General features: G+C 47.2%; 1 protein-coding gene across 1 annotated transcript in view; it reads right to left on the bottom strand.

The window, feature by feature from the left end:
- The window catches only part of LOC144597062 (cation channel sperm-associated auxiliary subunit epsilon-like), a 110,296-nt gene that overhangs the window by 29,931 nt on the left and 55,708 nt on the right, over positions 1–24,657 (bottom strand). Inside the window, exons 11-13 of the mRNA XM_078405976.1 lie at positions 24,543–24,549; positions 19,014–19,099; positions 13,482–13,540 (exon numbers count right to left, since the gene is read on the bottom strand). Of these exons, the coding sequence (XP_078262102.1) occupies positions 13,482–13,540; positions 19,014–19,099; positions 24,543–24,549 (152 nt within the window). The remainder of the gene's footprint in view (positions 1–13,481; positions 13,541–19,013; positions 19,100–24,542; positions 24,550–24,657) is intronic.

The following is a 24,657-nucleotide window of genomic DNA, read 5'->3' as shown; positions in this document are numbered from 1 at the left end:
GTTGAAGGTTCGGATCAGCGGCAGTGTGTGTGACCAGGGACTGCATCTGCCAAGATGGAACGATGTTGACGTTCAACACCATCAGGTCAGCCGATTCGTACGGATGGCGGGAAATGGAAGGTAGTGGGGCACGGGACAAAGTGTCTGCCACGAACATCTCCTTGCCTTTGCGGTACACGATTTCGAATGTAAAACGCTGCAGCTGCAGCATCATTCGCTGCAAGCGGGACGAGGCTGCGTGGATGGGCTTGTTTAAAATAGAGACCAGCGGCTGGTGGTCAGTTTCGATGGTGAAAGTTTTTCCCAGAACGTAGTCTCTGAATTTGGAGCACGCGAACACCACGGCAAGGAGCTCCTTTTCAATCTGGGCGTAGCGCTGTTCAGCAGGGGTCATTGTGCGAGAGGCATAGGAGACGGGCAGCTGTCGGTCGTCGTAGAGCTGCAGGCAGGCAGCACCAAGGCCGAACCGAGATGCATCGCAGGTGAGGACGATTGGCCTGTTCAGGTCGAAGAACTGCAAAGTGGGGGTCCGTGCGAGTCTGGACCTCAGGGCCACGAAGGCCGATTGGTGGTGCGGGAGCCAGACCCAGGCATTGTCCTTCTTGGTCAGCTCCCTCAGGGGGGCACTCAGTTCGCTGAGGTCGGGTATGAACTTACCCAAGTAGTTGACCATGCCCAGGAAGCGCTGCAGGCCGGGCACGTCAGTGGGAGCGGGCATTTCGGTGATCGCCGCCGTCTTCTCGGGGTCTGGCTTCAGGCCCCCCGCCGTGAAAACGTGGCCGACGTAGGTGACTTCCTCAACGCGGAACCGACACTTCCTTCGATTAAGCTTGAGATTGATCTCACGAGCCTTGTCCAGGACTTGGCGGAGGTGTCGGTCATGCTCAGCGACGTCCCTCCCGTACACCAGGATGTCATCCACAATGATGGCGCACGGCAACCCAGCAAACAGCTGCTCCATCGTACGCTGAAAAACCTCGCTTGCCGAGTTGATCCCAAAAGGCATGCGGAGGAAACGGAACCTGCCGAACGGTGTGCTGAAGGTGGTCAGGAAGGAGGAACGTGCATCCAGCGGGATCTGCCAAAAGGAGCTCTTGGCATCCAGGACCGAGAAAACTGTGGCTGGACCGACCTGTGCCGCGACGTCCTCCACCGTCCGCATGGGGTAGTGCGGGCGTTTAATAGCCAGGTTCAGGTCCTTGGGGTTGATGCAGATCCTGATCTCGCTCGCGTCCTTCTTGGCAGCGACCACCATGGTGGAGACCCACTGGGTGGGGGCACTCACCTCCTTGAGGATGCCCATGTCCACCATGCCACGTAGTGTGGACTCCACGCGGCCCTTCATGGCAAAAGACACACGGTGGGCCGGTCTGACCACTGGGTCGACCCCCGGGTCCACAACGATCTTGTAGGCACAGGGCAGCTTCCCCAGGACGTCATCAAATCGGTCAGGGTACTCGATCAGGGGGTCCATGGGGGCCTGCACCAGGTGGATGTCGCGGTGGAATGAGACCAAACCAAAGTCCTGGCATGCACGGGCGCCCAGCAGGGTGACGTTGTCAGATGCTAGCAGGAGGAACGTGAGGGGCCGAGAGGTCTCCAGAACAGTACAGATAACCGTTGCCTTTCCCACGGCAATCAGAACGCCTCCCCCATAGGCATGGAGGCGGGAGTTGTCAGGAGTAACCCTCTCCCCCGAGCTTATCTGCTCGAAGAGGCCCACAGACATAACATTTGCAAAAGCCCCAGTATCGACCTTGGCAGGGAAGGAGTGTCCATTGACTGTAACATGCACGGATGGATCCGTTATCAATGCAGGTGCACCCAAAAGCGAAAACAGCATAGAGTCTCCATGGGAGGAAGTCGTATCTGAGCCATGGAGTTCCTCATGTTGGTACCGGGAACCGGTTGCGCTATCATCGGTCGCAAGGTTGTTTAGACTCCCTCTAGGAGCAGGGACAGGTCTCCCACGAGAACGACAAGCTGCAGAAAAATGGTTCTGCCTCCCGCAGGAATTACAAGTTTTGCCCTGCGCTGGGCAAACGTTATACCTGTGTGACGAGAAGTTGCAGTTTGGGCATCTGCGAGGGGTGACCATAGTGGGCGCGGAGGGGGTGACCCTGGTCTGCGGGTCATTCAATCGCCGGCGGCCGGTGAAATTTATGTCCTGGGGCGCCGGCCGAGATACTGAGCCAACAGCAGAGGCCATGCGTGCGGCATGTATGGCGTCCGTTAGCGACAGGTCAGGCTTCATCAGGAGCTCATCCCGCAGCTTAGAGTTTAGGAGACCGTTGACCAGGACGTCCCTGATCATCTCGTCGGGTGTAATCGTTTGAAGGCGGCACCGCCGAGCCATATGTCTTAAAGATGCAATGAAGGCGTCAACGTGCTCCCCTGGAGTCTGACGCCGCGAGAAAAAGTTGAAACGTTCGATAATGTTATTGGTGGGTATATCGCACAGGGCAGTGAACTTAGCCATGAGACATACCGGGACGAATTCGAACGACGCATAGCGTTCCATTGCCTCCGGACCAGCCAGGTTGAGGAGCAGGTGAGCTTTTATCGCAGCAGTTGCATCAGGATGGGCAATCGCTATATAGTGCTCGTAGTCCCGCTGGAAGACAGTCCAGCGGTGCACTATGTCCTCATCAAAAACAAGCGTGTCCGGACGACGACACGAGGGAGCCATGGCAAAGTGGAAGGATGGGACACAACTGGGACGAACAAATGCTAAAAATAAAAACCCGATAAACAGGAGACGCAAGTCTACCGCTCTGACACCATGTAAAGAGACGTCCTTTGCACACAGAGTCTTTTACTGGATATTGTTTATTAATTTCACTACACAAGTTATGCCCTAGCTGTCCGTGGTCATCACTGGAACTAGAGAGCGAGCTGGAGGTGGGGAAGCTACAATTATACAAGAGACAATGGGGAGTGGTTAGTAGTGGTGAGGTCATTATGTTAAAGGAACATGCACTGATCTACAATATGTGCCATAACTATCGTCTCAATGCACTTGATCACCATGGACAATAATGCCTCCACTCAGTGATCATTGAGTCATGTCACCTTTCTGTTCTTGAACACAGGCATTATTGGTGAGAATCTGTTTCCTTCTATTATTGCCCAATAGGACTTTACCACATCGGTAGCCCTGTCCAGACCCAATACCTTTTAGCCATTTGTGTTCCATTATAACTGGACTATTAATTGTCATAGCAGCATTACTCTGTACTTACCAATTAACTAATTATTTTGCATCCTTTTTATTGGAATTGAATTAATCAGGTGCAGAACAGCATTGAATTGACTGCTCCTGACTTCATATAAGGACCTCATTCTTTACGTTGGACTCATTAGCAGGTCTCATCGCTCCAGTTAAATCTTATTACCATAGGAATGACCTTATCTGCTTGCTACTGAGGCCCTATATACAGTTGGAGATGTCTCAGAGTGGACTCATTGTTTCTTATCTCACTGCCCCAGTGGGTCACTTCCCAATTTATTATTGTTAATACCTCAAACCTTAATAAAATGAGCTAACTTCCTCATTTATGCTGCTTAGTAAAGGTGAGAGTGTAGGGACATACGGATTAGCGGGGGGGTCTCGAACCCTCGGTTTGGCTAACGAGTCACGAGATGCGGGAGCACGGGATATAGTTGTGTCTGGCGACCAGCTGGAAAGATGAGATTAGATTATAATACCTAGTTAAGTAGTGTGTGTCCAAAAGCTGCAGTTTGTTTGCAAATACCTTCGAATAAAGACTTTGAACAAAGACGCTCGTTGTGGACTCACTACATTGGTGACCCGAACGCGAAGAACACGCAGAATGTCGCAGGTGGGAGCGAGCGCGGGCGAGGTGCACCTACCGCCGTTCTGGGCCCATCAGCCGCACCTGTGGTTTGTACAGGCGGAATCACAGTTCCACATTAAAAAGGTGGGTAACGAACTGGAAAAGTTCCACCACCTCGTGAGCTGTCTGCAGTCGGAGGTGGCGGCGAAGGTCAGTCAGTATCTGACCAGTCCACCCCAAACGGAACAGTACGTGGGGCTCAAGAGGCTCCTACTGAAGAAATTCGGCTGGAGCCAGAACTAGCGGGCTCTGAGGCTGCTCCATCTACCAGCGCTGGGGCAGCGGCTGCCGTCCGAGTTGATGACGGAAATGCTGACCTTGGTGGGCGACTATCAGCCGTGCATGATGTTCGAGGCGGCATTTCGAGAGAAGCTACCCCAGGACGTCAGGCTGGTGTTGGCCGACGTCTCGTTCGACGACCCGGAAACATTCGCCGAGAAAGCCGACGTGCACGTCAGGGAGCGGCACACCCGGGACGACTTGGTCAATCGTGTCTCGAGGCCCAGCGGCAGTCGGGGGAGCGGCCGGAAGAGCGACGGCTCGGCCGCTATTTCGCAGTCTGCCAGGCAAGAGGGGGCTGCAGAACATATTTATTGGTCGCTGGCACAACCAGCACGGCAGAATAAAAGCGGCTGGTGTTTCTTCCATCGGCGGTGGGGCAGTGACGCCCGAAGTTGCAGAGCCCCGTGTACGTTTCCGGGAAATGCCTGAGCCGATCGAACGTAGAGGCAGTTTCGATTGGCCGTAAGTGCCGCCTCTACGTGACAGACCAAGAGACCGGGATCATGTTTCTGGTGGATACGGGAGCGGTTGTGAGTATTGTGCCTCCCTACGGCTGTGAAGTTCAAGCGGGGGGGAAGGGGCCGCCCCTTATTGCAGTGAACGGTAGCGCCATCAGCACTAACGGTAAGAGGACTATGTCCCTGTCCTTTGGGTCTAGGACCTACCGTTGGAATTTCATCGTGGCGGATGTGGGTCAGGCCATTTTGGGTGCAGACTTCCTATGGGCGTTTTCGTTGGTCGTAGACGTCCACGGTAGCGGCCTGCAGCCCTCGGCCAACGTACGGCCCCGAAGTACGGGGCCTACGGCCCCTCCAAGCGCCGCAACACCCAGTTCAGCGATCCAGGCCATCACCACGGCCCCCGGTCAGTTCGATGCGGTCCTAGCGGAGTTCCCGCAGCTCCTCGTTCAGCGGTTCGATGCACTTTCCGAGAAGCATGGGGTGGTGCATTTCATTCCGACCGAGGGCCCGCCGGTTTTTGCCCGGGCACGGCGCCTCCCACCAGAAAAGCTGGCCATGGCTCGAGAGGAGTTCTTGAGCTTGGAGAGGCTGGGAATTGTGCGGCCTTCAAGTAGTCCGTGGGCCTCACCCTTGCACATGGTTTCCAAAGCATCTGGGGGGTGGAGACCATATGGGGATTTCCGACGACTTAACGCAGCAACGCGGCCGGACCGCTACCCGATTCCACACATACAGGACTTCTGAGCTAGCCTGGAGGGGGCTACAATTTTTTCAAAGATCGATCTGGTGCGGGGGTATCATCAGATCCCGGTCCATCCGCCGGACATCCCAAAGACGGCTACCATTACTCCGTTCGGATTGTTTGAGTGGTTGCGCATGCCTTTCGGCCTTAAAAACACAGCTCAGGCATTTCAGCGTCTCATGGACCGTGTGGGTCGAGGTTTGCCGTTCGTGTTTATTTATCTCGATGACATTTTGATTGCCAGCCGTTCGGTCCAGGAGCACTTAGTCCACCTCCGCACTATATTCCAGAGGCTGCAGGACCACGGCCTGATTCTGCACCCGGACAAATGCCAATTTGGCCTGTCGGTGGTAGATTTTTTGGGTCACCGGGTTACATCGGCCGGAGCCACCCCTTTGCCAGCTAAGGTGGAGGCGGTCCGCTCTTTTCCACGTCCTACTACCATCAAGGGATTGCAGGAATTCGTAGGCATGGTGAACTTTTATCACCGGTTCGTGCCTGCAGCAGCTCGAGTCATGCGCCCCCTTTTTCTATGCCTCGCGGGTAACCCCGCAGAGTTGGTATGGTCCGCATCTGCAGAGACGGCTTTTGTCGCGGTCAAACAGGCCCTCGCCAACGCCACCATGCCGGTGCACCCGCGGTCCTCCGCCCCCACGGCGCTGACGGTGGACGCCTCAGACGTGGCGGTGGGTGGGGTTTTGGAGCAGCAGGTCGAAGGTCAATGGCAGCCCCTGGCGTTTTTCAGCCGGCAGCTCTCGCGAGCCGAGCTCAAGTATAGTGCGTTTGATAGGGAGCTCCTGGCCCTCTATTTAGCAGTCCGCCACTTCCGCTATTTTTTGGAAGGCTGTTCTTTTGTGGCCTACACGGATCACAAACCTCTGACATTCACTTTTGCTAAGGTTTCTGATCCGTGGTCGGCTCGCCAGCAGCGGCACCTCGCCCTAATTTCGGAGTTTACCACCGATGTCCGTCATATTGCGGGTAGGCTTAATACTGTTGCTGATGCCCTGTCCCGGCCGGCCATTCCGTCCGTTGCCGTGGTAGGCGGACAGGTGGATTTCCAGGAGCTAGCGGAGGCTCAGCGCCTGGAAAAAACGGCCGAGGTGTATGGCTCCACAGCCTCGGGACTGCGTTTGGAGCAGGTGGCGTGTGGCCCCACAGGTACCAAGTTGTGGTGTGATGTTTCCCTTTCACGCCCTCGCCCGGTGGTGCCTGCCGCCCTGCGGCGTAATGTTTTTGAGGCCATTCACGGCCTGGCACATCCGTCCATCAGGGCGACTTCGGCCATGGTGGCCGCCCAGTTTGTCTGGCACGGCCTGCGGAAGCAGGTGGCAGCCTGGGCACGGGCTTGTATTCCGTGCCAAACCTCCAAAGTTCATCGCCATGTCCAGCCCCCATACCAGAGTTTCGAGGTTCCCCCAGTCCGTTTTTTCCACATTCACGTGGATTTGGTGGGTCCATTGCCTTATTCCCGGGGTTATACTCATTTCCTGACGGTGGTGGATTGGTTTACACGTTGGCCGGAGGCGCTCCTATTGTCGGACACCTCGGCGGCCTCCTGTGCACGGGCCCTGGCGTTGCATTGGGTGGCCCGTTTCGGCGTACCGGCTATCATCACCACAGATCGGGGAGCCCAGTTCACCTCCTCCCTCTGGGCCGCGCTGGCACAGTTGTATGGGTCTCGCTTACAGCAGACCACCGCCTACCATCCCCAATCCAACGGGATGGTTGAGCGCTTCCATCGGCAGCTTAAGGCGTCCCTCTGTGCCCGACTGACCAGCCACGATTGGGCTGACCAGCTGCCTTGCGTCCTCCTCGGCATTCGTACGGCCCCGAAGGCGGAGCTAGGCACATCCTCGGCCGAACTCGTCTACGGTTCGCCCCTGCGGGTACCAGGTGACATCCTCCCTTCCGCCCCCGCCTTGCCGCCGCCCTTCACGTCGGTGTTGGGTTCCCTCCGGGCACGGGTAGGTTCTCTGGCTCCAGTCCCGACCTCCTGGCACGGAAGCGCGGCGGTCCACGTCCCGTCGGACTTGCGGGACTGTGATTTTGTGTTCCTGCGGAAAGATTCCCACCGCCCCCCTCTTCAGCCAGTTTATCAGGGCCCGTTTCAGGTACTTAAGAGAGGGGCTGTCACTTTTACCTTACAGGTGGATAATCACCAGGAACTCGTTTCCGTATCCCGGCTCAAGCCGGCCCATTTGGACCAGGACCACCCTGTGTCGGTGGCCCAGCCGCCGCGCAGGGGCCGGCCTATGGCCGCCCCCCTAGTGCCGCCAGCGGCACTTTGTTTGCCACCCCTCAGCCCTCCGCCGCCTATGGTTGGGCCCGGGCCCCCGTTCCCGATCAAGCGCTCTCCGTCGCCTACGCCCTCCACTTCCATGGCCCCTCCATCGCCGGCGGCCTCCCCGCCTCCCGTCGCATTGGCGGTATCGGGTTCCCCCCTCCGTACGCGTTCCGGGAGGGAGGTCCGGGCACCCGTGAGGCACGGTTTCGAGGGTTCTGGGGGGGGGTCATGTAGGGACATACGGATTAGCGGGGGGGTCTCGAACCCTCGGTTGGGCTAACGAGTCACGAGATGCGGGAGCACGAGATATAGTTGTGTCTGGCGACCAGCTGGAAAGATTAGATTATAATACCTAGTTAAGTAGTGTGTGTCCAAAAGCTGCAGTCTGTTTGCAAATACCTTCGAATAAAGACTTTGAACAAAGACGCTCGTTGTGGACTCACTACAAGAGGATGGTACATTTGTATATTGTCTCTGCTCGATGGAGATGGGGAAGATGGGGAAGGGGGAGATGGGGAAGGGAGAGATAGGAAAAGGGGAGATCGTGAAGGGGAAGGTCATAAGGATATATGATAGGAGCAGAATTAGACCATTCGGCCCATCGAGTCTACCCCGCCATTCAATCATGGCTGATTTTTACACTTTTTTCCTAATCCCATTCTCCTGTCTTCTCCCCATAACTGAACACCCGTACTAATCAAGAATCTATCTCTGTCTTAAAAATAGCAATTGACTTGGCCTCCACAGCCTTCTGTGGCAAAGAATTCCACACATTCACCACCTTCTGACTAAAGAAATTCCTCCTCATCTCCTTCCTAAAGGAGCGTCCTTTAATTCTGAGGCAAATACCTCTAGTCCTAAACTCTTCCACCAGTGGAAACATCCTCTCCTATCCAAGCTTTTCACTATTCTGTGCGTTGTAATGAGGACCCCCCTCATTCTTCTAAAGTCCAGCAATACAGGCCCAGTGCCGTCAAACACTCATCATATGTTAACCCATTCATTCCTGGGATAATTCTTGTAAACCTCCTCTGGACCCTCTCCAGAGACAGCACATCCTTCCTCAGATATGGTACCCAAAATTGCTCACAATACTCCAAATGCGGCCTGACCAGCTCCTTTCAGAGCCTCAGCAATACAAGCCCTGTTTTTGTATTCTAACCTTCATGAAATAAATGCTCGCATTGCGTTTGCTTTTTTTTACTACCGATTCGACTTGCAGATTAATTCTTTGGGAATCCTATAACTAGCATTCGCACGTCCCTTTGCACCTCCGATTTCTGGATTCTCTCCCCATTTAAAAAATAGTCTATGCCTTTATTCCTACTACCAAAAATGCATGACTCCACACTTTGAAGGTATCACAAAATGCTGGAGTAACTCAGTAGGCCAGGCAGCATCTTGGAGAGAATGAATTGGGTGACGTTTCGCATCGGGACCCTTCTTCACTGATCAGTCTGAAGAAGGGTCTCGACCCGAAACGTCACCCATTCCTTCTCTCCAAGATGCTGCCTGACCTGCTGAGTTACTCCAGCATTTTTCGATACCTTCTATTTGTACCAGCATCTGCAGTTATTTTCCTACACAACTGACTCCACACTTTGCTACACTATATTCCATCTGCCACTTCTCTGCCCACTCTCCCAACCTATCTAAGTCCTTCTGCAGAGTCCCTGCTTTCTCTACACTACCTGCCCTTCCACCTATTTTCATATCATCCACAAACTTGGCCACAAAGCCTTGAATCCCCTCATCCAAATCATTAATATACAACATAAAGAGTCGCGGCCTCAGCACCGAGCCCTGCGGAACTCCGCCAGTCACTGGCGGTCAACCAGAAAAAGCCCCCTTTATTGCCACTCTGCCTTCTGCCATCCAGCCAACCTGCTATCCATGCTAGTATCTGCCCTTTGATACCATGAGCTCTCATATTCCTTAGCAGCCTCATGTGTGGCACCTTATCAAAGGCTTTCTGAAAATCAAGGTAAACATCGACTGACTCTCCTTTGTCTGCCCTATTTACTTCTTCAATGAATTCCAGCAGATTCGTTAGGCAAGATCTCCCCTTCACAAAACCATGCAGACGTCAGACTATTTTATCATGAACTTCTAAGTACTCCGTAACCTCATCCCTTATAATGGACTCTAAAATCTTACCAACCACTGAAGTCAGACTAACCGGCCTATAGTTCCCATTATTCTGCTTTGCTCCCTTTTTGTGCAGCGGGGTAATATTGGCAATTTTCCAATCGTCTGGAACCACTCTTGACTTCTTGATATATTACAACCATTGCCTTCACAATCTCTAAAGCCACTTCTTTCGGAATCCGAGGGTGCAGTCCATCGGTCCAGGTGACTTATCCACCTTCAGCCCTTTCAGTTTCCCAAACGCCTTCTCCTTAGTAAGAAGAAGGGTCTCGACCCGAAACGTCACCCATTCCTTCTCTCCCAAGATGCTGCCTGACCTGCTGAGTTACTCCAGCATTTTGTGAATAAATCGATTTGTACCAGCATCGGCAGTTATTTTCTTATACGCCTTCTCCTTAGTCATCGCCACTCAACTAACTTCCACCCCCTGACTCTCTTGAATTTCAGGCACATTGCTGGTGTCTTCCAATGTGAAGACTGATGCAAAAAAGTTATTCAGCTCCTCTGCCACTTCTTTATTTCCCATTATCACCTCCTGCATCCAGCGGTCCAACGTCCGCTCTTACGTCTTTCTTACTCTTTATATAACTGAAGAAACTCTTGCTATCATCTTTTATATTATTAGCTAGCTTACCTTCGTATTTCATATTTTCTCCCTGTATTCCCTTTTTAGTTTCCTTCTGTTGTTCTGTAAAAGCGTTCCAATCCTTTGGCTTCCCACTAATCTTTGCAATGCTATATGTCGTCTCTTTTAGTTTTGTACTGTCCTTGACTTCCCTTGTCAGCCATGGTCACCCGATTCTCCCCTTTGAATCTTTCTTCCTCTTTGGAATGAAAAGGTCCTGCATCTTCCGAATTATTCCCAGAAATTCCTGCCTTTGCTGAACCACCATCATCCCTGCTAGTGTTCCTTTCCAGTCAACTTTGGCCAGCTGCTCCCTCATGCCTCTGTATTCCCCTTTGTTCAGCTGCAACACCGACATATCCGATTTAATTCTCACCCTCTCAAATTGCAGGTTAAATCTTATCATATTGTGGTCGCGACCTCCTAGTGGTTCATTTACCTTGAGTTCCCTTATCAAATCCGGTTCATTACACAACATTAAATCCAGAATTGCCTTTTTCCTGATAAGCTCCACGACAAGCTGCTTTAAGAAACTATCTCGGAGGCATTCTACCAATTCCCTTTCTTGGGGTCCAATACTGGCGTGATTTTTCAAGTCTACCTGCATATTGAAATTTTCCATGATCACTGTAGTATTGCCTTTTTTACATGACAATTGCATCTCCTGATGTAACTTGTACCCCATATCCTGGCTACTGTTTGGGGGCCTGTAAATAACTCCCATTAGGGTCTTTTTACCCGTACCGTTTCTTTGCTCTAGCAGAACTCAGACAGCTCCGCCAGCCAAACGATGAGGCCTACAGGAGCAGGGGTGCAGACCTCTACAGGCAGGCCAAGTACAAGCTAAGAAGAGGAATCAGAGCTGCCAAGGAAAGGTACTCTGAAAAGCCGAGGAGCACGTTCTCAGCTAATGACACTTCTTCAGTTTGAAAGGGCTTGCAAGAAATTACAACCTACAAGCGGAAAACCCCCTCTGCTCTTGTACAATCGTTAGCTGACCAATGACAACGAGTTCGACTGCAGGTTCGAGAAACAGAAACATAACCCTGAGGACCCCCCCGCACCCGCAAGCTTCTCAAGTTTGCGGATGACACAACCCTGATTGGACTGATCCAGGATGGGGAGGAATCTGCTTACAGACAGGAAGTGACACAGCTGGCGTCCTGGTGCCATCACAACAACCTGGAGCTCAATGCTCTTAAGACAGTGGAACTGATTGTAGACTTTAGTTGAGCTCCCCCTCCCCTCCCCCCACTCACCATCAACAACACTGCAGTCACATCTGGAGTCATTTAAGTCCCTTGGAACCATCATCTCCAGGGACCTTAAATGGGGGGCCACCATCGACTCCAGTCAAAAAGGCCCAACAGAGGATATACTTCCTGCGGCAGCTGAGAAAACACAATCTGCCACAGGTAATGATGGTCCAATTCTATATTGCCTTCATAGTCTGTCCTCACCTTCTCCATCATGGTCTGCTTTTGGCTCAGCCACCAGACACAACATCCAGAGGCTGCAACGAATCGTTCAATCAGCTGCGAAGGTTGTTGGCTGCAACCTTCCCCCCATTGATGAACTGTACACTGCAAGGGCCAGGAAGCGAGCGGGCAAGATCATCTCTGTCCCCTCTCACCCTGACCACAAACTCTTTGAAGCACTTCCCTCTGGACGGCGACTCCGGACTGTCAAAGCCGCTACAGCCAGACATAAAAACAGCTTTTTTCCACGAGTAGTTGCTCTACTCAATAACCAAAAGTTTGTAGTCTCTTTTTGCTTTGGTTTATTTCACTCACATGTTTAAACTGTAATGTTGTATTCTTAATGTTTTGGGGTGGGAGCTGCTTTACGTCCTTGTCGTCCACCCTGGGTAGTTCTACAGAACTGGCAAAATTTGCAGCAAAGTGTCAACTACGGTACTCTGAAGCACCACTTGCCACTTTTGATTGTTGCAGTTGACATACGAAAGAAGAAGAAGAATGTTTTAATGTTTTATGCTTTATTCCTAATTGTTTACTGTATGTTCGTGTTGTTACTTGTGGGCAGAGCACCAAGGCACATTCCTTGTATGTGTACATCCTTGGCCAATAAACTTATTCATACATTCATTCATTCATTCATTCATTCATTCACATCTTCTGATCCTGTCACCCCTCGCTAAGGACCGAATTTCATTCCTTACCAATAGAGCTACCCCACCCCCTCTGCCCACTTGTCCGTCTTTCCGATAGGACATATAACCGTGAATATTCAGCTCCCAGCTTGCAGCCACCTCTCTGTAATTCCCACATCATACCTAACAATTTCTAACTGTGCTACAAGCTCATCCATTTTGTTTCTTGTACTGTGCATTCAAATACAACACCTTTGCACACAGATAATGCAAATAGAAAAATACCAGAGTGCAAATTATAGGAACAGCATTATAGCATTATTGTTACAGAGAAAAAGTACAAGGTCTGTGATGAGGTAGGTTGGAAGATCGGGACGACATCCTTTTAGTTTGATAACAGTGCGGAAGAGGGTGTTCCTGAATCTGGTGGATTACATTTACAAGCTATTGCATCTTCTGCCCATTGGGAGAGTGGAGAAGAGGGAATCACAGCGGTCAAAATGGTTCTTTATTGTGTTGCCAGTTTTCCTGAAGTGCAGATTGAGTTGACAGGGGAGAGGAAAATGGGGGTGGGTGGGGAATGCTCTGCATGATGGACTGGGCTGCATCCACAACTCCGTACAATTGTCAAGTGGCTTCTGTGGAGGCAATGAAAAGATTAACATTTTGTGTGGGACCCTGCATTAGAATTGAGATTGTGGAGATAAAATAACCAGCATGAAGAAATTAGTGAATGGATGATATAGTGTATGGTAAATGATAGGTGGAACCAAATAATGTAGGGAGTTATGGGCAGATGGTTCCATTTCTTATTTTCAGTAATAATTAACTGTGAGAATAAACCAAAGACGAATTTGATGGCGTCAGATTTCAGCTTTAGAATACTTTAGGCAAAGAGGAGAGATAGTTTTTGAACAATTTATTTTAAGGTAAAGATGAATGCTGTGATACCAAAACAAGTAAACTTACAGATCTTCGAAATAGTTCTCTGAATAGCTGTAGTCCTTCTTGTGATACAATATGATTCTCTAAAATGGTAAGAAATTAATAGGATTATTAAGTCTTACATTTAATCATATATCACAGGATTGCCATGATCTATTAAGTAACAATACACATGATAAAATATTATAAGTTGGTATTCCTGAAAACAGCCATCCCTTATGAAACTTGACCAAATGACTCAAATAGCAGCACTCTAAAGTGCTGTGGGAGCGCCATTCTGCCAGAGGTACATTCTTTCAGACACAATCTCAAAGTAAGGGTGTCTGTCCTCACTGATGGATATGGAAGATCATATTGCAGAACACAAAGATATTCAGTTATCTCAGGTTATCTTATAAAAAAAGGTTAGTTTATACCTTAATCAAAATCAGTATGTACAGATTATTTTATCTGATGAGTCTGAAGGGTCTCGACCTGAAATCTCACCCATTCCTTCTCTCCAGGGATGCTGCCTGTCCTGTTGAGTTACTCCAGCATTTTGTGTCCATCTTTATTTTATCATTACCTCATTACTGTTCAAGGAACTCTAATGTGGGTTAAGTTGTATTGCAGATGTCAGAAACTCCGGTGATGGGGGGCATCAGGTAAATTTGATAGCACCTTGGCTACAAAGTAATAGAGCGCAGGGATTAAAATAGTTATCTACATTGGAAAAGAGTGAGAAATGGAGTTCCACTGAGTTATGTATTTTGTATAGACTAAGATTATAGAAACGTACAGCAAAGGAACAGACCCTATGGCCTACACTCTATGCTGGACATAATGCCAAGATAAGCTGTTAACATCCGTCAGCATATCATCCATATCACTCTATTCCTGGCATATCCATGTGCCCATCTAAAAGCTTTGAAAACAACACTATTTTTATCTGCCTCCAACACTGCCATTGGCTTCACATTCCAGAGACCCACTGCATTCTGCGTAAGAATCATGCCCTCCATATCTCCTTTAAACTTTGCTCCTCCGGCCTCAAAGCTATGCCCTCTAGCCGACGATATTTCCAAATGTGAAAAAGATTCTGACTATTTACCCTATCCATGCCTCCCATTATTTTTACATACTTTTATCAGGCCTCCTCTCAACATGCGACATTTCAGGGAAAATAATCCAAGTTTATCCAACTTTTCCTTGCAGCCAACACCCCTTAATCCAGGCAGCATTCTTGTAATGCATTTATACTTGGCACGACCAGTGAATGCATATATACCGTAGGCTTTCTTTACCACTCTATCTACTTGTGTTGCCACTTTCAGGAAGCTATGGACTTCTGCACAAGATCCGTCTGCACATACATGCCATTAAAGGTTTTACCTTCCACTTTCATTCGATCTCCAAAATTGCAACACCTCACACATGTTTGGATTAAATTCCATCTGCCATTTCTCTGTCCATTTCTGACGCTGATGTATATCCTGCTTAGGCAGCCTTCCTCATTGTCCACAGTTCCAGCAATCTTGGTGTCGTCTGCGAACTTACTAACCAACCAATGTTCATGTCATTTATATATCAACAACAGAGATCCCAGCACAGAGACCTTTGAAACTCCACTCGTCACAAACGACCAGCCAGAATAATGCCCCTCAACCACACCCTCTGTCTATATGAGTACACTAGTTCTGAATCAATGTGACCAAGTCACTGTGAATATGGTGCTTCGTAATCTTCCAATCAGACCAATATGGGGGACCTGATACCTTTGATAAGGTGCCACACCTGAGGCTGCTAAACGAGATAGGACCCCATGGTATTAGAGGCAAAATACCAGCGTGGATAGGTTTGCTGAATGGCAGAAGGCAAAGGGTGGGAATAAAGGGGGCCTTTCCTAGTTGGCTGCCAGTGACTAGTGGTGTTCCACAGGAGTCAGTTTGCTACTCTTCATGTTATGTGTTAATGATCTGAATGATGGAATTGATGCCTTTGTGGCCAACTTTGCGAATGATACAAAGACAGGTTGAGGGGCAGGTAGTGTTGAGGAAGCAGGGAGTCTGCAGAAGAATGTGGACAGGTTGGGAGAGTGGGCAAAGAAGTGGTGAAAGGGATACAGTGTTAGGAAAGTGTGCTTGGTATTTGGTGGAAAGAATCAAGGCGTTGCCTACTTTCTAAATGGGGAGCAGATTCAGAAATTAGAAGTGCAAAGGGATGGGAGTGCTGGTGCAGGAGGTTGATTTATAGGTTGGGTTATTTTGAGAGGACTAGAATATAAAAGCTAGGATGTAATGCTGAGGCTTTATAAGGCGCTGGCAAGGCCACATTTAGAGTATTGTGAGCAGTTTTGGGCCCCTTATTTGAGGAAGGGTGTGCTGGCATTGGAGAGGAGTCTAGGCCTGTACAGGCTCAAGTTTAGAAGGATGAGGGGTAGAAGGATCTCATTGAAACCGACCGGATAATGAAAGGCCCAGAGAGTGAATATGGAAAGGTTTTCTCAGTAATGAGTCTGGAATCAGAGGGCACAGCCTCTGAATAAAAAAAACGTAACTTTATAAAATGGAGATGAGGAGGAATTTCTTTAGCCAGGGGTAGTGAATCCACGCAATTCATTACCACGAAGGCTGTGGGGCCAACACATTTGGTATTTATAACGCAGAGATTGGTAGGTTTTTGATTAGTAAGGGTGCCAAAGGCTACAGGGAGAAGGCAGAAGAATGGGGTTGAGAGGGAAAAATAGATCAGCTATGATTGAATGTTAACGTAGACTCGATGGGCCAAGTGGCCTAGTTCTGCTCCTATGTCTTATGGTGTTATGGACTTTATCAAATGCCTCACTAAAATCCATCACCCTTCCATGTAGACAACATCCACCACCCCACCTCATTGATCACCTTCACCACTTCCTCAAAAAACTCAATCAAGTTACTAAGACAACACCTACCGCATACAAATCCATGTTGATTGTCCCCAACTAACCCATTCTCTTCCAAATGGGAGTAAATCCTATCCTGAAGAATCCTCTCCAGTAGCTTCCCTCCTATTGACGCAAGGCGCAGCGTCCTATAATTCCTTGGATTATTTCTACTTCCATTCTTAAGCAAAGGGACAACACTGGCTTATTCTCCATTCCTTTGGGACTTTGTCTACACATGGAGAAGTTCCAAACATCTTCATCAAGGCCTCTGCGATCTCCTCTCATGCCTCTCTTAATGACCTCAAAATTGGAAATTTTATAACAAAGTTCTGTGTAGATTGGGAATGAAGAAAGGAACATGGAAAGTTTACACCATTTAGCAGCTTCAGACAGTTTAGTCATTCAGTAAGCTTCTTTTGTAACCAGGGTTTAAATTCCCACATTATAACTCTATCTGTTGTTAAGGTAATGGACATGTCAAAGTGAATTTAAACAATATTAAAGCAGAGCAGGGTGACTGGACACACCCTTGGGAGATGGTGGGACAAATGTGTACACACCTGGGTCTCGGGGGGTAGCTTAGGGAAAGAGAGGGGAGTTATTACATGAAATTGGAGAAACTTCCATTTTCCCATCTCCCACCCTGCCAATCACCCTGCTCATTTTCCCTCCCTCATACACTCATCTCATATCTCCAAGTCCCACTTTTCCCTTTTAATCCTCTATCCTTCCCCAGAGGTCCTTCTGCAGTTGTACAGGGTCCTAGTGAGACCGCACCTGGAGTACTGTGTGCAGTTTTGGTCTCCAAATTTGAGGAAGGATATTCTTGCTATTGAGGGCGTGCAGCGTAGGTTTACTAGGTTAATTCCCGGAATGGTGGAACTATCATATGTTGAAAGATTGGAGCGACGAGGCTTGTATACACTGGAATTTAGAAGGATGAGAGATCTTATCGAAACGTATAAGATTATTAAGGGGTTGGACACATTAGAGGCAGGAAACATGTTCCCAATGTTGGGGGAGTCCAGAACAAGGGGCCACAGTTTAAGAATAAGGGGTAGGCTATTTAGAACTGAGATGAGGAAAAACTTTTTCAGTCAGAGAGTTGTGAATCTGTGGAATTCTCTGCCTCAGAAGGCAGTGGGGGCCAATTCTCTGAATGCATTCAAGAGAGAGCTGGATAGAGCTCTTAAGGATAGCAGAGTCAGGGGGTATGGGGTGAAGGCAGGAACGGGGTACTGATTGAGAATGATCAGCCATGATCACATTGAATGGCGGTGCTGGCTCAAAGGGCCGAATGGCCTCCTCCTGCACCTATTGTCTATTGTCATCCACTCCCCTCTTCTACCCCTATTCCTCCCTTTAGCTTTATATGTCACTCCTCCATCTTTGCCAGGGTTCTTAGTACTTTAACTTATGAACCAGTCCCATCTCTATCTAGACCTATTATAAAACAAATGTGATTATGGTCATGGTCCCAAAGTGAAGAATTTACTTCAGTCATTTTCCCTGCATCCTTTCCCAATAGGAGATCCAGTGTTGCTCCTCTCTTGTAAGGCCATCTACATATGGTTTGAGAAAACTTGCCTGGATACTCTGACAAATTCCTTCCCATCCAAGCCTTTAGTAAAATGTCTCTGTTAATATTAGTGAAATTGAAATCACCTTCCACCACAACCTTATTACTGTTATAGTTATCTGCAATCTCCCTAAATATTTGTTTCTTAAATTCCCACCGACTACCGGGGGACTATAGTGCAATCTCATCAATTGTGATCGTGCTCTTCTTATTTTTGAATTCGACCAAAATAGTCTCATGGGATCCCCCAGGTTAATTCTCACTGTTGTGATTTTCTCCCAAATTATAAAGCAATTCCCCCTTCTCTCTTACATCCGCTTCCATCATACCTGTAGCATTTATAGCCCAGAACATTGACCTGCCAGTCCTGTCTATCCTTCGACCATGTTTCGGTCAGAAATATAATCTCGAGGCCCATGTAATCTCAGGCCCATGGTCTGAGATCATCTACCTTATTTATCAGGCTTCCTGCATTAAAATAATTGCATTTTGACTTATTAGACCTTATTTGCTCGCTGTCCTATTACTGCCTGTCCTGCCTATAAAACTTGATCACTTTAACTCCTATGCATGCCACGACTTTCTCATCTACCACACATCTGCTATGTGTCCCACCAGCAAATATGCAATTGGTTACATTAAAAAATCTGAAAATGGATATCTAGCATTTATAAGATTACCAAGTATTCATCAACATGACACTGCAACAATTACATACCTCTGATTTTGTGTAGAAACTTGGAGTAATTTTATATGTAGTGTCAGATTCTGTGTATAGTAGATCCGTATTATAAGTTATTATGTTTATATGTAATCCACTTTCCTTCAGGTAGATGATTTCTGCCCAAAAATGAACAAATCCTTTCATATCTACATAGTACAGTGGATGCTGCAGATTGTGGTTGAACTTCCTAAAAGGACATTGCGGTGCATCTACTGTTAACAAGGAACTGAAAACTTCCATATCCAAGGGGTATGTTTGTTCATGAACTGCAGAATTTATTAATTTAATGACAAACAGTTTACTTAGGAGGTTAGAGTAAAGGATCGTCTTTGAATCTTTTCTTTCCCACACATGTAGCTTTAATAATGCATCCGTGCCAACCATACCAAAAAGCATTAAATTGTTGACCATCTTAATTAGAATATTCAATTTATGATCTGAAATAAATGGGGGGAAAAAAATCTGAATAAGCAGAACATAATCTTACTTTCATTGCACAAATCACTGTAATTTATCATTTAATTCATTTCTTCACATTAAATATGTAAGTATTTTTCTTGTAAATGTGTGAAGGTGTAAAGCACAATCCACCAACAGAGATGGGAAAATGTAATTTGCACTGATAGCTTGTATTCTAAATATAGTAAAAGGAATTAGAGAGAAAATATTTGTTTGGTCTCCTTATTCATGGGATCATATACAGTGCTTTCGCTGCAGGCAGTGTCATGGTGGTTCTGTGGAATGATTCATAGATGAGGGAACTAACAAATAAGAGAATATCAAGTTCTATTTTATATACTCTTTGGAATTCAGAATGAGGTGACCTTATTGAGATATGAAAAATTCTGAGGAAGCTTGATGCTAGTTGCAGTGAGCTAGTTTTCCCTGCTGGGAACAGCTTGACAAAATTATAGAGGAGCACGTTCTCATGAGTGATGAATCTTTGAAATTCTTTTGTCATACAGGGTGATCGGTGAAGAGTCTGAAAGAGTCTGAATGAGTCCGTAAGCTGGTCAGAGTGCAGAGAAATTCATAAGAATGTTACCAGGACAGGTAATTTGAGTTATAAGCAGAGGCTGGATAGGTTGGGACTTTTTGTCCTTGGAAAATCGGAGTTTGGGAGGTGATCTTAAGTATATAAAATCACAAGTGGCGTAAATAAGGTGGATGGTATAGATTTCAGGTGAGACGGGCAGGATTTAAAAGGGATCTGATTTGCAACTTTTTCCACACAAGGGTGGTGGGAATATGGAAGGAGATGACAAAAAACTGTGGATGCGGGGACAACTATTATGTTTAAAACTCATTAGACAGGTACTTGGATAGAAAAGGTTTAGAGGGATATGGGCCAAACACAAGCAAATGGGACCAGCTCAGATATATATCTTCGTGGCCTTGAAAAGTTGTCCCTAAAAGGCCTGTATCCTCACTGTACAACTGTCTAACTTTGTGTGTCATTATCTATGGTACATTTCAGTCTGAGATACATTTTGGACTTTGGAGAATCAAGGTTTATGGTGATTATATGTACACCTCCATCCCCCATCAGGAAGGTCTTAAAGCCCTCCGTTTCTTCCTCGACCGCAAAACCAGCCAATTTCCATCTACCAATACTCTCCTCCGCCTAGTAGAGCTGGTCCTTATCCTCATCAACTTCTCCTTCGACTCCTCCCACTTCCTCCAAATCCAAGGCGTAGCTATGGGCACTCGCATGGGCCCTAGCTATGCCTGCCTCTTTGTAGGGTACGTCGAACAATCACTGTTCCAGGCATACACTGGCCCAATCCCCGAACTCTACCTCCGCTACATTGACTGCATTGGTGCTACCTCATACACCCATGCAGAACTCACTGACTTCAACTTCACCACCAATTTCCATCCTGCACTCAAATTCACTTGGCCCATCTCCGACATCTCCCTACCGCTTCTAGATGTCACCGTCTCCATCACAGGAAACATACTATTGACCGACATCTACAACAAACCTATTGACTCCCATAACTATCTAGACGACTCCCTCTTCCCACCTGCTTCCCGTAAGGACTCTATCCCCTACTCCCAATTCCTCCGTCTACGCCGCATCTGCGCCCAGCATGAGGATTTCCATACCAGGGCATCGGAGATGTCCTCATTCTTTAGGGAATGGGGGTTCCCCTCGTCCATTATAGATGAGGCTCGCACTAGGGTCTCCTCGATATCCCGCAGCTCCACTCTTGCTCCCCCTCCCCCCCATTCCTAATAAGGACAGAATCCCCCTTGTCCTCACCTTCCACTCCATCAGCCATCGCATACAGCATATAATCCAACCTTTTCGCCACCTCCAATGTGATCCCACTACTGGCCACATCTTCCCATCTCCACCCCTTTCTGCTTTCCGCAGAGACCGTTCCCTCCGAAACTCCCTGGTTAACTCGTCCCCTCCCACCCAAACCACCCCCTCCCCAGGTACTTTCCCCAGCAACCGCAGGAGACGCAACACCTGTCCATTTACCTCCCCCCTCGACTCCATCCAAGGACCCAAACAGTCTTTCCAGATGAAGCAGAGATTCACTTGCACCTCCCCCAACCTCATCTACTGTATTCTCTGTTCCCGGTGTTAACTTCTCTACATCATCGAGAGCCAAGCGCAGGCGCGGCGATCGTTTCGCTGAACACCTCCGCTCAGTCTGTCTTAACTTACCTGATCTACCAGTTGCTCAGCACTTCAACTCCCCCTCCCATTCCCAATCTGACCTTTCAGGCCTGGGCCTCCTCCATTGTCAGAGTGTGGCCCAGTGCAAATTGGGGGAACAGCACCTCATATTTCGCTTGGGTAGTTTACATCCCAGCGGTATAAACATTGACTTCTCTAACTTCAAATAGCCCTTGCTTTCCGTCTCTATCCCCTCCCCCTTTCCAGTTCTCCCACCAGTCTTACTGACTCCGACTACTTTCTATCTTTGTCCCGTCCACTCCCCTGACATCAGTCTGAAGAAGGGTCTCAACCTGAAACGCCACCCATTCCTTCTCTCCAGAGATGCTGCCTGTCCCGCTGAGTTACTCCAGCATTTTGTGTCTACCTTTTTGGGTATTATGCTGTGCAGGAAGTTGAGGCCAATAATTAGATTAGTTAAGAACTTACTGAAATGTGGACCTGAAGTAGAGTATGGTTTACTTTAGCCCCATTTTAAGCTCTTATGTGCTTAACAATCAGCTCCTGAACTTTTGGATAAGTGTTTTAACATTTTCTTTCTTATTCACTCAATCTCATCCTTCTTTGGATTTTGTTTGTGCTATATTACCACATACTGAATTATATATCTAAATTTACATTTCATGGCTTGGGTTTTGTAGCCCAAATTTTGAAAGGTATCATGTTTCACAAATTATTATTTTTTTGAAGAGTCACCAAAAGGGTTGACAAGGGCAGGGCAGTAGACGTTGGATGATATTGAAATTAACACGGTTAATAAATTTACAAATGACATCAACAGTTATGGTATAGTGTACAATGAGTAAGGATATCTAAGTTTACAAAAATATCTGGATTAATGAAGGAGGTGGGTCAAAGAATGGTAGATAGAATTTAAACTCTGACAAGGTGAGGTGAGGTAAGTGAAACACAGGGTTAACACAGTAAATGTTGGGGCCCGGAGAGTGTTGTAGAATAAAGAGACCTCAAGCTACAGGCACACAGTTGTCTGGAAGTGACAACACAGGTAGAAGCATGATGAAGAACGCTTTTGACATGTTTGCCTTCATCGTTAAGGGTACTGAGTACAGGAGTTGAGATGTTATGCCACTGTTATACCAGATGTTGATGATACCACATTTGGAGTATTATATGCAATTCTGGTTGCCCTACCATACGAAGGATCTAATAAAGCTTGAAAAAGTTCAGAAAAGATTCATCAGGTTGTTATCAGGACTCAGGGGCTTGAGTTATAGGGGGAATAAACTGGGATTTTTTTTTCCCTGGAGCATGGGAGGGGAAACATTTTTTTTGTTCCCTGGAGCATGGAAAAAGTGATTGATCACAGTCTTTGTCCTTGTGTGGAGGAGGCCAAAACAAAAGGGCAAAGATTTAAGACGAGAGGGGAAGGATTTAAAAGAGGCCGGAGAATCAATTTCTTCACATAGAGTGGTACGTATATGGAATGAGCTGCCAATGGAAACTGTAAATCGGGGTTCAATGTGACGTTTAAAAAACATTTAGACAGGTACTTGGATAAAAGGATGATAGGGATATGGCCAAATACAGGCCAATGGGACTAACTCAGATATAAAACTTGTTCGGCATGGACAAGTTGGGCTGAAGGGATTATTTCCATTTGTATGTTTCTGTGTATAGATGTTCAAGTTGGGGAGTAGTGCTTTCAACCTAGAAATCTAGTTTCATGTCATGCTATACAGTTTTAACTCCAGAGAAAGCTTCATATTTACAGAATTCCTGCCCAGAAGTTACCTTGCTTGACAGGGTCATCTCTTTGTCAGACCTGTTGCAGAGTTAGTGGGATCACTGAGGAGGAGGAGGTAATTAATCAAAATATAATATCAGACTCAACTATGAATGTATGTATTGTATTGAGGAATGATAGAAAGCAACAGTAGCTTTCTTGGAGCTGGTGGATGTTGCAAATACTCTTGTTTCCCCAGCACTTAACATCTCTGTCAACTTTGAATTTCCATAAACTTGGCCAGCCTGGGTTAAATGTGTAAAATTGTCTGCTTTCATGGGGCTTCCAGCCCTATTATTCTATTTCTATTAAACCGGTAAATACTGTAGGTAATTCGAGGCTTGGGGTTGGTTATAATTATCAACCATACATCTAATTGAAAGTACTTAAATTTGATTCATTGAAGCTGTTGCTCACCTCACTCATTTACACCACAGAATTCCATTAGTGTGCCAAGCAGAAAATGATCTCTAAGAACCAGGTTTAATACCAAAATATTCCATAGATACATACACAATAGGTGCAGGAATAGGCCATTTGGCCCTTCGAGCCAGCACCGCCATTCAATGTGATCATGGCTGATCATCCACAATCAGTACCCCGTTCCTGCCTTCTCCCCTACCCCTTGATTCTGCTAGCCCCAAGAGCTCTATCAAACTCTCTTTTGAATGCATCCAGTGAATCGACCTCCACTGCCTTCTGAGGCAGAGAATTACACAAATTCACAATTCTCTGTGTGAAAATGTTTTTCCTCATCTAAGTTCTAACTGGCCCACCCCTTATTCTTCAACAGTGGACTCCCCCAACACTGGGGACATGTTTCCTGCATCTAGCAGGAAATATTTCTAATTGCTGTAAACATGATAAATGACAAAACCAATATCTGATAACTTGATCCTGAGCAACTTCAATGTCCCCTTAATTTAATAAGAAAATTGATTATGAAGAAAGTGAAGTACTTAACCAAAAACAATTTGATGGATAGAGCTTCCTTCCATTGCCTTGGAAAGGTCAGCAACTCCATTAACATGCAATGTTCCACTAAAACTGTTGTTCCTTAGGCTAAAGTGCACTGAAGCATTATTCCAGATAAACACTGTTGGCAAAGCTGAAGCAATGAATTGCATATGAAGAAGACCGATAGGCAAAGAGTTCGATGAAGCATGAAAGAAAAGGGAAGAAAGTACCCACGTTCCTCTTTCTTCATTGTAAATAGTTAAGAATAATCTTCTATAACCGAAGGCATCCATTCCCTCCATCAGAACTCCAATTTCAGGTGGTCGAGAACCATATGCTATAGCACTAATTGTTGCCTGGTAATTTTTTCTAGTCATAAATATAGATGACCAATCAGGTATTTGTAAATGTTTTGTTTTTTTGCTATCCTTAGAAGTTAAAAGATACAAGCTGGTCTTAGTCCATACAGTAGCTGAACTTAAGATACCTCCGCCCTGCAAAATAAATTGGAAAATACAAACACTTTAATAAAAATGGTTGCAGTTTTATGAACAAATGGAAAATGTTAAATGAAGAGCTCCAAATTTCTATTGTACTTTGTA

This window comes from Rhinoraja longicauda, chromosome 9, assembly GCF_053455715.1.
Source record: "Rhinoraja longicauda isolate Sanriku21f chromosome 9, sRhiLon1.1, whole genome shotgun sequence".
Taxonomy (NCBI): domain Eukaryota; kingdom Metazoa; phylum Chordata; class Chondrichthyes; order Rajiformes; family Arhynchobatidae; genus Rhinoraja; species Rhinoraja longicauda.
Note: the sequence above shows the minus strand (reverse complement) of the source record. Positions and strands in the feature narration are given on the sequence as shown.